This window comes from Protopterus annectens, chromosome 3.part1 (assembly GCF_019279795.1).
Source record: "Protopterus annectens isolate FY-2018-M chromosome 3.part1, PAN1.0, whole genome shotgun sequence".
Taxonomy (NCBI): Eukaryota; Metazoa; Chordata; order Ceratodontiformes; family Protopteridae; genus Protopterus; species Protopterus annectens.
In genome coordinates this window covers 1,654,271,548-1,654,285,196 of record NC_056732.1, presented here as the reverse complement: position 1 = coordinate 1,654,285,196, position 13,649 = coordinate 1,654,271,548, and the positions used below count along the sequence as shown (strand labels likewise).

Here is a 13,649-nt window from a genome sequence, read left to right as displayed (position 1 = left end):
TACGTTTGACCTGACATGCATTCACACATATAAATATCCATATCTATACAGACATGCATATTTTTGTGTAGACATATATATATATATATATATATATATATATATATATATTTTATATATATATATATATAGAGAGAGAAAGAGCTAAATATAGATAAACAGATAGGTATACATATATTTACTTATATAGACATACATACATTATGCAGAGTGCCTTAAAGCCCTTTCCCTCTACTCAGTCTGCTATAGATTGATGATGGGTGATCTATGCCTGGCTTAGAAAGCATCTCCAAATCCCACACTTATGGATCTCCTACACATTCATAAGTTAAAGAGTGCCAGAAATACAAGCTCTAGGGACCTGAATTTTCTCAGTAACTTAAACAGAACATGCTGGAGAGACACGTGTCCCAGAGTCTGCCCCTCTTATGGAATAGGCTTCTCATCTATGTGAAGCTGAGTTTGTCTATTACCCAGTTCAAGCACAACCTAGACCACTGGATGGGGAATAGGAAATTACACTTGGCCTGACATCCATATCCCTTATGGACAGAGGTAGCTTATAAATGCCTGCCCCTCAATGTCCTATTTGGATACAGGACATCATTATTCTTTCAGGAAAACTTGGCCACGCTTAGAAAGCAACAGCCTAGTAACAATCTATGAATCTATGAATATAACTATATTTGACACACACACACATGCTCATATATATATAATATATATATGGGTCTACTTCATTTGCCCTAACTTCCGATTGACCGACACCCATTTGCCCGAGACTATTTGACCGAAATTTCATTTGACCGACAAGTATTATTGGGAAGAAAATGGGATATGCCCCCTTCCCCACTGTAGTGCGACCCTAGAGTTAGAATATATAGTTAGGGGGGGGGGCCCACAGATCCCCACAATGGGGGGTGTGGGGGGGTGAAGCCCCCCCCCACTTAATTTCATATTATATTGTTTAGTTTTGCTTTAATATTGCTTAGTAAAACAAAAGTAAGTGGTGGGGGCTTCGCCCCCCCATACTCCCCATTGTGGGGGACTGTGCCCCCCCACACCCCCCAACTATATATTCTAACTCCAGGATCGCACTACAGTGGGGAAGGTGGCATATCCCATTTTCTTGCTAATAATACTTGTCGGTCAAATGAAGTGTCGGTCATTTGGTCTCGGGCAAATGGGTGCCGGTCAATCAGAAGTTAGGGCAAATGAAGTAGATCCATATATATATATATATATATATATATATATATATATATATATATATATATATATATTAGAGATATTGAAAATGATCAAGGTATCAAACCAACCAAAAATTCATATCTGATAGCAAGGCAATAGACAAGCTCTACTTACATGATCTGCATTCACTGGATTGGTAGATGCGGTTTGCTCTGTGAGAAAGTTGGCAATTTCTTCTCTAAAACTGAAAAAGCAAAAGAAAAAAAGAAAGAAACACAGATGTAGGTATTTCAGAATATAAAACAAAGTACAATTGTATAAGCAAAACTTAACATAGCAGTAGTTGTTCAAACGATGACTAATTCAATAGCCTTAGCTATGGGTTATATCTTGCCACAGATAGAATAGATGGCCACCTTGCAACCTTCCAAGCCTTCAGACTACATTTCACCTGCCCAAGCTGTCAAGCAGCTTGAGCTGAGCTGACTAAAAGACAAGTATGAATGCAAAGCCCTTACGAGCTTTACTGTCAGAAGAGACAGAGAGGCTGAGTCCTGAAAGGACAATGCTAGTAACAACAATAAATGTCCTTGTTAAATCCCTCCTACGGGCCAGTAATCAAGGAGCCTGAATCCTCACCACTGGCACCTGTGAGGAATGTTCACTGATAGAAAAATAGATACACACAGTATTTCCAGATGCAGCTCTCTGCATCAAGCACAATGTCCCTTAAGACCACACAGAGAACACGCTCAGTCCGGGGGCTAGTCTCTCTCTTTCTCCAGACCCCCAGTAAGACTTCCCACTGTCACAGTTGTAGAGTTGAGTCCTTAGCCAGAGTTCCAAGCCAAGTCTTCCAGCACCGTCTCTGTGAAACCAGTGCCTTGTGTCCCTACTCCAAGCTAACACACACACACACTATGAGTTTGCCTCCCCCCAGAGTGCGCACGCACACACACACACACACACACACACACACACACACACACACACACACACACACACACACACACACACACACACACCTGGGAAAGGCTGGCACAGATTTACTAGCTATGCCCCTCTGCCCAGACTATAAGTTAGTTTCACCACCACCAGAAACCCTGCCAGCTACTTTAAGGCTCTTATAAAGGTACCCAATTATACTGTGTACAATTAATTCTCATACAAATGGTAGCATTTTTGACTAATGTGGTAAGGCTTTTAGGACTGGCCACAGATTGTCATTAAATACACATAAGTACTTTCAAATGTTAACACATTCTCTAAAAAAACAGCCACAATGTAAAGTTTAAATATATTTAACAACAAATAATAAAATATCATGAAAATACTAAATACCTATTTACAGTACACACCAGAGTTTCAATCACAGGAAATAACAAAGATGAAATAGACTCACATGATACAGAAAAAAAAAGAAGTTATGTTTTTACCATAGCGTTCCATCTGTGTTGTTCAACTTCATTCATTCCTTACTGATGGGTGTTGGTTCCGTCCTCGGAATCAAGTCTGCCATATAACAAGCTCATGCCAGCCAAAAAAACTCTTGAGCTAAGCTTTTACCCACAATGTCCCTCTACCTGTTACCTCAAATCGAGTGTGCCCATAACAAGTAAAGCAGGGGCTTTTTCTGAGCAGAAACCCTAATGTAAGAGTAGGACCCAATCCGATCCTCCAGGAGCCTCTGGAGGGGGAAGGTGGGTTGGACGTAATGAATGAATGAAGATGAACAACACAGATGGAACGTTATGGTAAGAACATAACTTCTTTATCTAATGTTGTTAACCTTCATTCATTCATTACTGGTAGGACAGAGTCCCTAGCTACTTTTAGTCCTGGGAGGCCCTTATGGAAGGTTGTTCCTGAGTACCTCTGAATCAAAGGATGCTCTTCTCCTGGAGACCAGATCCAATTTGTAATGAGTGATAAAGGTATGAGGGGTAGCCCAAGTCACAGCTGCACAAGTATCAACAAATGAAGCCCTTGCATGAAAAGCAACAGAAGTTACTACTGACCTGGTGGAGTGTGCTCTGACTTTGCATGGTACAGAAATGTTACTTTGTTGGTAAATCAAGAATATACAGTTACTCAACCACTTGGACAAGATCACCTTTGAGACGCAGTTTCCCAGTTTGGGGCCTGAAAAGGACACAAATGCAGGTCTGTTTTTCGTATTGACTTAGTTCTGTCCAGGTAAAAACGTAACTGTCTACGCACATCCAACAAATTAAGGCAGTATTCTCCTTTGTTTGAGTAGATGGGAAAAATACTGGTAGGATAATTGTTTGGTTAACTGTCAATTCTGAAATAACCTTGCGCAGAAAGGAAGGATTTGTCCAGAGCGATACTCTGTCCTTATGAAATATCACGTAAGGGCGTTTTATACAAAATGCCTGAAGCTCAGAAATGCATCTGGCTGATGTGACAGCTACCAAAAATAGTGAATTCCAGGGCAGGAACTTTAAGTCGCAAGTGGAAGCAGTATCGAAAGGCGCTAAAGAAACTATCAACTACCATAACAAAACAATAAGAGGCGATGAGAAATTAGTGATGAGTCTTGGAATCCATTATGGGAGTTTGAGAAAGCAGCTAAGTGTACTCAGATGGTTGAGGCTGCTCCTCCTGAATGAAGAAGACTTGAAAGGTAATCCAAAACTCCACTAAAAGGGGCTATAGAGGGGTCTAGTTGTCTTTGTCGGGACCAAATAAGGAACTCTTCCACTTGCTAAGACAGATTTTCCTGGTGGATGGTTTATGCGAAGCCAGAAGGATATTACGCACTGGGGAGGTAAGGTTTTTCTGCCTGGCAATTACCAGAAGTGGAGAAACCAAGCTGTCAGCTTGAGACTGGTTATGTTTGGGTAAGTCAACCCTTCTGGGCGCGAGATCAATTCTGGAGTTAGATCCAGAATCCAAGGTCGATATACTAGGTGAGACCAGAAGAAAGGAAAACAAATTTGTCACAGCCAGTAAAAGGCAATGAGGATTATCCTGCTTCTCAGATGAAGGGCTTTCTTTAGAAACTGGGGAATCAGGGGAAGGAGAGGAAAAGCATTCAGAAGTCCCGTGGGCCAATAGAGTGTATCAGGGCGTCCCTTGAGGGAATTAGAGCAAAGTAGCTGCTACATTTGTGATTTCCTGGAGAGGCGAAGAGGTCGCAGGAAGACTGGCCCCAGCGGCTGAAGATCTTCACCACAATAATTGGATTGAGGGACCACTCGTGAGGCAGTAGGATACATATGCTCAGTTTATCTGCAATCACGTTGGAACTCCCAGGGATATGCATTGCAATCAGAAAATGGTTGGAAGCTATTGCCCACTGCCAAATTCTCATGGCCTCTAGACACAAATGGAAGGCCTTGATTCCCCCTTGTTTGTTGATGTACCAGACTACAGACATGTTGTTTGACTGAATAGCAATTGTTTCTGATGAAAGGATGGATTGAAATACTTGCAACGCTAGAAGCACTGTCCCCAGTTCTAAGGACACTGATTGGCCTCTATGTCTGACCAAGTACCTTGGACCATCTTCCCTTGGCAAAGCCCCCCCACCCTATCAGGAAAGCATCCGTAGTCACTTTGGCCCTAGGCTGTTGTGGGGAAAAGGAGCAACTCCATAGATCTTTTGATGGTTTCATCCACCACATTAAATCCTGTTTGCATCGTTGAGTTATCCAAATCTGAAAAGACAAAGGATGATGCAAGGGGTACCACTGTGTTAGAAGGAGCCACTAGAAAATTCTCATGTGTAGTTTTGCTAATGGCACTATAGTAACAGACGCTGCCATGAAACCCAGGAGTTAAAGAAATGCCTGAGCTGAGACAAGGTTTTGACAGAGTATTGCCCCGATTTGGGATCTTATCCTGTGTAATCTGTGGTCTGGAAGACAGACTAGGCAAGCATGTGTATTGAAATTTGCTCATATAAACTCCAAGGTTTGATAGGGAATCAAGTTGAACTTTCCCCAGTTTATTGAGATTCCCAGGGATTCTGCTAGCTTGACAGTGTATCTTAGGGCTATCTCCAGTAGACACTTGGTGGGGGCGGTGAGGAGCCAATCGGCTAAATATGGAAACACCAGAAATCCTTGTAGCCTCAAGTGAGCTGTTATCACTGCCATGTACGTGGTGAACACTCTGGGGGCTGTAGGGAATCCGAAGGGCAGCACGCGTAACTAAAAGTGATTGGCTCCTAACCGGAAGCAAAGAAATCTTCTGGAGCGTTTGTCCATTTTTATGTGGTAATATGAATCCTGAAGAGCTACTGAGCACATCCATAGGTTCATAGGTATGTACTAGGCTATTGGCCCTAGGGCCTATATAAGCCTAGCCAAAGGTACCCTGGCTTTCGCCACACAAGAAAATTATTTTCCTGTGCCATTGTCGAGCAGAGCCACAGAAGTGATCCCCGGGGTGAATTTCCTATCTCCCACCCAATCATCAAGATTTTTCTTGAAGAGTGCTAATGAGGAGCTTTGTTTGATATAGATAGGTAGTTTGTTCCAGAGTATGGAAAGTCTCTGGGACAGGAATCTATCCCCCAGCATGTTCTGTTTATTGTGGTGACGAGGTTTAGGTCCCTAGAGCGTGTAGCTCGTAGGGATTGGGATTTCTTTAAGTGGAGCATGTCTAAAAGCTCTGGGTTTAACATAGCTTTGTGTGTTAGGCAGAGATCGCCTCTGAGTAGGCGATATGCAACGGAGTAAAGCTGCAGTTTTTTGAGACGGTCTGCATAGGGCATCTCTTTGAGGCCAGTAATCCTCTTTGTGAGGTATTTCTGTGGCCTTTCCAGTTGTTGTAGATGTCTTGTGAAGTACATACCAAAAGGGGCATTGTACTCTATAATGGGTCTAATGAGTGATGAGTAGAGGGGAACAATGACCTCTTTTTTCCTGGATGAGAAACCTTTTGTAATGAGGTGTGCCACACAGAAGGATTTCCTGACTACTGTGGCGATGTGATTATTAAAGCAGAGACTACTGTCCACCTGTGTCCCAAGGTCTCTTATCACACTTCCGGTGTTAAGTAGACTACCACCTACGTGGTAGTTCATGGGTACTGAGTTTTTACCAAAGGGAATGACAATGCACTTTTTGGCATTGAGCTTGAGGCCATGGCTTTGACACCAGGCATCTGTTTCAGCAAGGCCCTTTTGTAGGATGTTCACATCTTTTGGAGTTTTGATTATGGCTCCTAGTTTGCAGTCATCTGCGAACTTCGTTAGCCAAAGACCTTCTGTGTTGGCCTGTACTTCAGAGAAGTAGATACCAAACAGGAGAGGACCCAGGAATGAACCCTGTGGTACTCCACTTGTCACTGGTCTGATGCTGGATTTGGAGTCTGCTACTTTCACAGTGTGGGTTCTGTCAGTGAGCCAGTTGGCAACCCATCTTGTGACATAGGGATTTATACCTAGTTTAGTGAGTTTATCTATAATTCCAGAGCGGGGGATGGTGTCAAAAGCCTTGGCGAGATCTAGATAGGCTGTGTGAACCACCTTACCCTCATCTACGGCTTTGGTGACTGCTTCAAAGAAGTCTATCAGCTTTAGGAGATATGATCTGCCTTTTACAAACCCAAACTGGGTGGGGACCTGAGTTTGGAGATTACCAATGTCATTGTTTATAAGTTCCATGATGATACGCTCCATAGCCTTGCAGACCAGGCTCGTTGTGCTAATGGGGAGGTAGTTTCCGGGGTCTGTGGTGGCTCCCCCTTTGTGGAGTGGGATAACTGTCACTGTGCGCCATTCAGTGGGCACATAGCCTGAGGTGAGGCTATGATTGAACATGGTACTTAGGTGGGGTGCCAGTTCGTTCTGTAGTTCATGTAGAACACAGCCTGGGATGTTGTCAGGTCCCATGGATGCTGTGTTCTTGGCTTTGGATAGTGTGTTTTTTACCTGTGCAGCCGTGATTACAAGAACTTTGCATTCTTCTGGTATAGAGATGGGCCCTTTAGGGGATGACAGAGGGGTAAAGTTAGCACTGAACCTATCTGCCAGGATGTTGGCAATATCCGTTGGTTCTGTATATTTAGTGCCATTGTGCTGTAACTCAGAGCAGATCTGAGTGTTGCCATTGAGATTCCTGACAGAACTATAGAATGCTTTGTGGTTGTCTTTAGAGTCAGTGGCGATTTTGTTTTCATAACTAGCTTTGGAGGTTTTTATGAGGGATCTCAGCTTCTTACTGAAGCTGATCAGGGAGTTTCTCCAATCATGGGATTTTACTCTTTTTTGCAACAGTTTCTTTCTTCTGTTGTAGAGTTTGTTTATGGCAGGGGACCACCAGATTGGCTTCCTTTTTTTGGAGGATAGCATCTTGGTTCTGTTAGAGATTGCACGATCCATGCACTCATGTAAGTGCTTATAAAGTGCATTTGTGTAGGAGTCAGCAGTCATACCTCTATTGTCCGTCAGCATGGGTGTCGTGAAGTTTGCCACTTCTGTCTTAAGAAGCGTGAAGTTGGCTTTGGAGAAATTTTTTACTGTGGTTTCCCTAATGGGGGGGGGTGTGGATGTCTAGGGTGATTAGCTTATGGTCGGATCTGACCAACGAGGAATTGACCTCTGGTGTGGAGCACAGGTTGCCCATGTTGGTAATAACCAGGTCTAGGATATTGCTGCCCCTGGTGGGGGTGTGGATAAGTTGATCCATGGCATTGGAATTTATGAATTCCAGAAAATGTTGAGCACAAGAGTTGGTACATGAGTAGTTTTCCCAGTTAATGGTAAGGTAGTTGAAATCGCCCATTAGTAGGGTGTTAGGTTGTACCCTAATATTTTCCAGTGTATTAAGAAATGAGGAGTGGGAATCCTGGGACATGGTGTGGGATCTGTAGCAAGCTACAATTTGGATTGTGGTCTTGCCCAGAGTTAGTTGCACTAGGATAATCTCAGATGCATTATGCTGAGCAACTAGCCTGGAGGTGTGGATATCCTTAATGAATATAGACACGCATCCGCCTTTAGTGTTTCTGTCCAGGTTAGGTGGCCGAAAGTTGTGGCATGAATTATGCCTGGTAATGCAGGGGTACTCTCTGGAGCCTTGAACTGGTCTCTGTCACTGCACAGATGTCGATGTTCTCCATTTTAAGGAGTGCCTCGAGAGAATGCATTTTGAGGTTTAGACTTCTAGCATTGAGTAGCAGTACCCCCTCAGATTCTTCTTGCCTGTACCTGTTAGAGTGGTGAATTTGTCATTTGAACCTTGCCTAAAAAAGGCACTATAGGGGTGGCTAGAGCCTTAGCCAGTATCCGGAATCCCAGGGGCGACAGGTGCAGGACATCTCTGGCAAAGCAACGTGGCTTGTCGATCATGTCATCCCAGGCAGACAGATACTGGATGCCCTTAGAATGACACCAGAAGCTTAGCCAATTGTTGAAGTCGATCATTTTGTCTTTGTACTGTGGTATCATTCTGGGTGATGGCAGGATGCTACTCAGGGCTAGGGTCATACCTGCCTGGGCTACAAGATTGGACAGCTCCTCCATGTCCCTTTTCATGTAGTCCAAGGAGGTACGTCTCAGGTCATTCACACCAACATGGACAATGACAGAGTCATATTTGTACTTGTTGTGGAGTGACCTGAGTGCATGCATTATGTGGCAGATCCTGGCACCCGACAGGCAGCTGACAGTAACTTTCTCCTTGTTTAGCCTGGTGAGTGGAACATCAGTGTGCCTGACTATGGAGTCACCTATGACTAGAGTGTTGGGTACGTTCTTATGCCTTATGGGCTGTGGTTGAGTGGCACACTGAGTTTGTGGGCTATGTGTCATTTGGGTTGTGTTGGGGGGTGGAGGTTGCTTGTGTTTCTGCTTTGGAGGTCCCTGTTGCTTGGGCAGGTTTTTACTGAAAGCCTCCGCGAATGTAGGTGTGTGTTCTCTAAAAATGGAAGGACAGACTGAACTGTGACCATCCAGAATTTTTCTTGTTTGACAAATTTGTTCAGGATGCTGAGATCCAGAATTGGACTCCAGTCCCCTGTCATTTTTGGCACTAAAAAGAATCTTGAGTAGAATCCGGATCCTGTCTGGTCTGGCAGGAATGTCTGGATGACTCTTTTTTGAAGCATCTTTTGAATTTCTTGTGCTGCTGTTTCCCTATGACTGGGTGGAGCATCCGGAATTCGTCTTGATGACTTTGGGTAAAGATTGAACAGGATGTGATATCCTCTGGTTATGATCTGTTGTACCCATAAATATGTTGTTATTGTTAGCCAGGCAGAATGGTGCAAGAAGAAACGTACCCCAACTGCTTCCAGAGGAAAGCAATCGGGCTGCTCCTCAGGAGCACTGATAGGGTTGTTCAGAGAAAAAGTCTCTGGATCCCTGGTTACGCGGCCCCCCTAGGCTCCTGTAGGGGTGCCTTCCGGATGAGTTATCCCCTCTGCCCCGGGGAGTATACTCACTATGTGTGTCAAGGAAAGGACCCTGCGATTTCTTGTGCCACATCTTTCCACTCCTCTGGTTCTTACAGTAGGGATGCTGAGGGGTGGAAAAACATGTGCCCATGGCAGACAGGGTCACAGTGCCCTTCTCACACCTGGCCAATGTGTCTTTCACTTTCAGGCTGAAAAGGGAAGAAGTTTCCACTGGAGTGCTAAGAAAGGAAGACTTAAAAAGGGTCCGCAAAGTCACACGGCATCTCATGACAACACCTAAACCCGCTGCTCTAGTTGCTCCTTCAGTGGTGTGGGAAATCAAACACATGCAGGAGTTGGATATGGATTCCAGGATAGCAAGCTGCTAGGCAACTTTGTTGAGCACCTCGTCAGAGACTGCTCCTGCTAACGTTTCGGGGAGTTCAGAGACTAGGTCTCTCTGAAGCCTGGTGAAGTGTGCCAGATAATTCTAAGACCTAACTGCAAAGGTCAATGATGCAAAGACTCGCTTCCCTAACCTGTCTACCGCCAAGTCTCCATGTTTGTGGGGTGGACAGTCTGGCTTTCCTCAGCAAGCTCCTTCTTTGTGGCAGCCGCCACGACCATCGCGCCTACTGGAAGACCCTTGGACCACTGTGGGTGCTGTTTGGGAAGAAATAGAATCTTGTCTGGTCTCCATGTGATTGGTTCAATAGTATCAGGCCTCTTCCATGTGAGCTGCACGATAAGCTAAACTAGCTCATCTGCAGGCGGGGTCACCCAGGAAGTAGAAGATTAAGCACGAAAAGCCTGCAGGAGCACGGCCTCCTCAGAGGGGTTGGTGGGCTTCTAGTCACCTCTCTGTTTCAGTATCTCAAGGATGTCTCCAAAAGAGACATCATCAGGGGATGACCATGGGGACCCCTCCCCTTCATCATAGTCCGTGTCCTCAGTGAGAGACTCCTCAGGGGAGTCCACGTGCTTCCTCTTGCACGTCCTCTTGCACGGTACCTCTTCAGCGGGAGCTTTTGAAGAGCACTCCAAAGAAGGGGCACCCTGCAGTAAGGTATCCTGAGGTTCTTGTGCTCGATGTCCCAAAGCTGTGGCTTGTGTCAGCTGCGGCTCAGAGGGAGGAGATAACTGATACTCCGATGCCAACAATCACCTGGAAAGCCAACCCACCCGAAGAGGGATGGGAGCCCGGAACCGAGAAGGACAACCTCGGAACCAGGGTCATACCCCGCTCCAGAAGGCCAACTCCCAAAGACGGAGCCTCAAGAGAGCTAGGTACCGTTAGGACTCCTGGGACCATAGACGGCACCATGCTAGGGATCACAGTGCCTACAGTCTAGCCACAATCCTAAGACAGGCTTAGCTCCAACTGAACCGAAGGCCAAAGGGTCGGCTCTGGAACCACTATGAGGTCCACCAGTGGAACCGAAGCAATGGGTGCCGATAAGGGCATTGGTTCCAGGGTCTTTGATACCTGCATGGAGGTCAAAGGAGGAGAATATGCTGGAGTCTGTGGAGAAAGACTCCCAACTCATACAGGGAGGGGAGTGTTAGAAGGTGTTGTAATCTCCCTTGCCATCAGCAGGTGATCCACAAGACACACCACATCCAATTCAGAGATGCTCCTGGTCGATCATGTCAATATCCCCGATGGGAGTCAAGTAGTTCCAAGAAAGGGCCGAATTGCTGCCCAAGGAAGGGGTCTACCATGGGTGAATATCGGGACTGAGCTATATGATCCATTGGCACCGAAGACTCATGGGTGGAGACATGCGTGTGAGGTGTGCCTGGTACAGAAATTCCTGGAGCAGACATTACAGGCAAGCTTGGTACCACAGTCATGGACTGTGCCATGGACGATGCTGGGGTCAAAGTCATCGAGGATGGTACCAAGGCAGAAATTACTAGCATTGGTAAGGTTGATGCCATAGACACAATCAATCAGTGCCATGAATGGCACCAAAGACACAGTTTTTGAAGATGGCACCGTGGCCGGTACTAACAACAGTGTCGTGGAAGTCAGTTTAGGCCCTGAGGTTGAAGTAGTCAATTATGAAATCTTTTGCTTAGGATCCTGCTTTTTGTCACCAGAAGGTGATGAAGGAATGGAGTGTGGTCTTTTTCTATGTTCTTTACTGGTAGAGTATGAGCCCTCCGACCCAGAAATAGCCTATAAGAAGAGTGTCTTAAGGAGACCTTTCAGGATTAATTTGTTCTTCCTTTCGTTAAGGGTTCGGGAGCTAAAGCCTTTACAAAAAGAGCAAGGTGATTGAAGAGACAGGTGAAGAACACCCAGACAATTCACACAAGAGTTGTGAGTGTCTGAATTCAGCATTTTGCGGCCACACTGGTCGCGTTGTTTAAAACCAGAAGCTTCCTTCTTTTTCAACATGGCAAGCAGTTATACAAAGGGTTTGTTTTATATACATTAAAGGAAAAAAGAAGAACGAAAGGGAAAGGGAATTACCAGCAAGGGTATTTAAGAAGGTTACCTCAAGGGAAGAGGGGTGATGGGGCCTATACCAATGATGGTACTTAAAGACTACTCAAAAGGTAAAAAATACAGCAACAACAATGACAACAACAGTAAAAAAAAGTGGGTAAATTTAGCAATAAAGTAGAAAGAGAAAAAATATCAGGAATTCAACAAGTAATTTAAAAAATTCAAAGTACTTAGCTGAGAGCTGGCTTGACACGGCTTTACGGCAATGCGGCAAACTAAATCTGAGGTAACAGGGAGAGGGCATTGTGGGTAAAAGCTTAGCTTGAGAGTTTTTTTGGCTGCAACAAGCTTGTTATAAGACCGACTCAGTTCCAAGGACGGAATCGACACCCATTAGTAAGGAATGAATGAAGATTAACAACATCAGATCAGTACTTAACTAATCTCACTATATTCTCCTGACTGATCTAAAGAATTACTTCACTTCTAGAGCAAACCAAGATGAAGCAGGGGAGGGGGTCCTTCTTTGTCAGGTTCCAAAACAAAGTGCTAAGTCATTGAGAGACTTCTCTCTGTAATATCTAAATATTATTTTAGAGATGATTACAAAATGAAATCACATCTGGTCATCTGACTCTGTTTCCCACACTATTCCCATTACTAGAAGCTGCCAGGATTTAGCATGAGTGTGTCAATAATACACACACACAGAGTTTTGCTCAGATCTGTTGCAGCATCTGGAAGCCATAAAACAATTTCAAACCTCCACCCTTCCAGAGCACCAATTAGTTCACCCCAAGGAAAATACAGAAATCTTCCTGGTACAGACTTTTTGTCTCTGGCTGCACTGAACACTGTAAGATACAATCTTTATGGCCTAAGTCCAGTAATTTAATGTCAGGATATTTTTCAAAGTTAGCTGGACTGAGGTTAACCTCTTCTCTTCCAGTATCTTCTGTTAAAACATATAGATTCAATTCAGTTACAATACAGTCAGGACCCACTGTTGGTACATTTTTTAAAAAAGCAGCTTCACAAATACACTTTTCAACATTAGCATCTGTACAAATCATTTTGATACATAAATGATATATAATTCTTTACAAAATTCCAGCTAGCTGTGCAATGTTACACATCCACTGCCCTGCTTCTCTTGACATAGCTGGCAATACATCACATTGTCACAGTGCTCACCCTAGCATAAAAAACACATCAAAAACAAGGGGATGAAAGGGGGAGCAGCAACTGCCTCAGTGATCATTTGAACATCAACTGTTACACAACTGTACTATGTTCATCATACTGATCAATGCTACAAAGCAAAGCCTTAGCTATATGGGCGGATTACCTTAGCTAACTACATTTGGGAGGTGGAAGGCGAAGACTCCAAGACCGCCTGAAGAATGGTCCTAGCAAAGCTTGTTCTGGACCTAGAGAAGGAATCAAGCTTATAGTGCTTTGTAAAAGTATGTACAGAAGTTCAAACAGCAGTTACTAGAATACTTCTAGAATCTAACCCTTTCCAGAAAGTTATAGATGAAGCCAATGGTGTTGGTAGAGTGGGCCTTGACCCTGCCTGGAATAGTTTTGTTACAGTGAGTAAAACAAAAGGAATTAGCCTTAGACAACCATT

The 13,649-nt window shown here is 44.4% G+C and overlaps 1 protein-coding gene across 1 annotated transcript in view; it reads right to left on the bottom strand.

Annotated features, from left to right (window-relative positions):
* The window catches only part of LOC122798602 (1-aminocyclopropane-1-carboxylate synthase-like protein 1), a 2,974,588-nt gene that overhangs the window by 2,266,965 nt on the left and 693,974 nt on the right, over positions 1-13,649 (bottom strand). Inside the window, exon 4 of the mRNA XM_044067677.1 lies at positions 1,366-1,435. Coding sequence (XP_043923612.1) covers positions 1,366-1,435 — 70 coding nt within the window. The remainder of the gene's footprint in view (positions 1-1,365; positions 1,436-13,649) is intronic.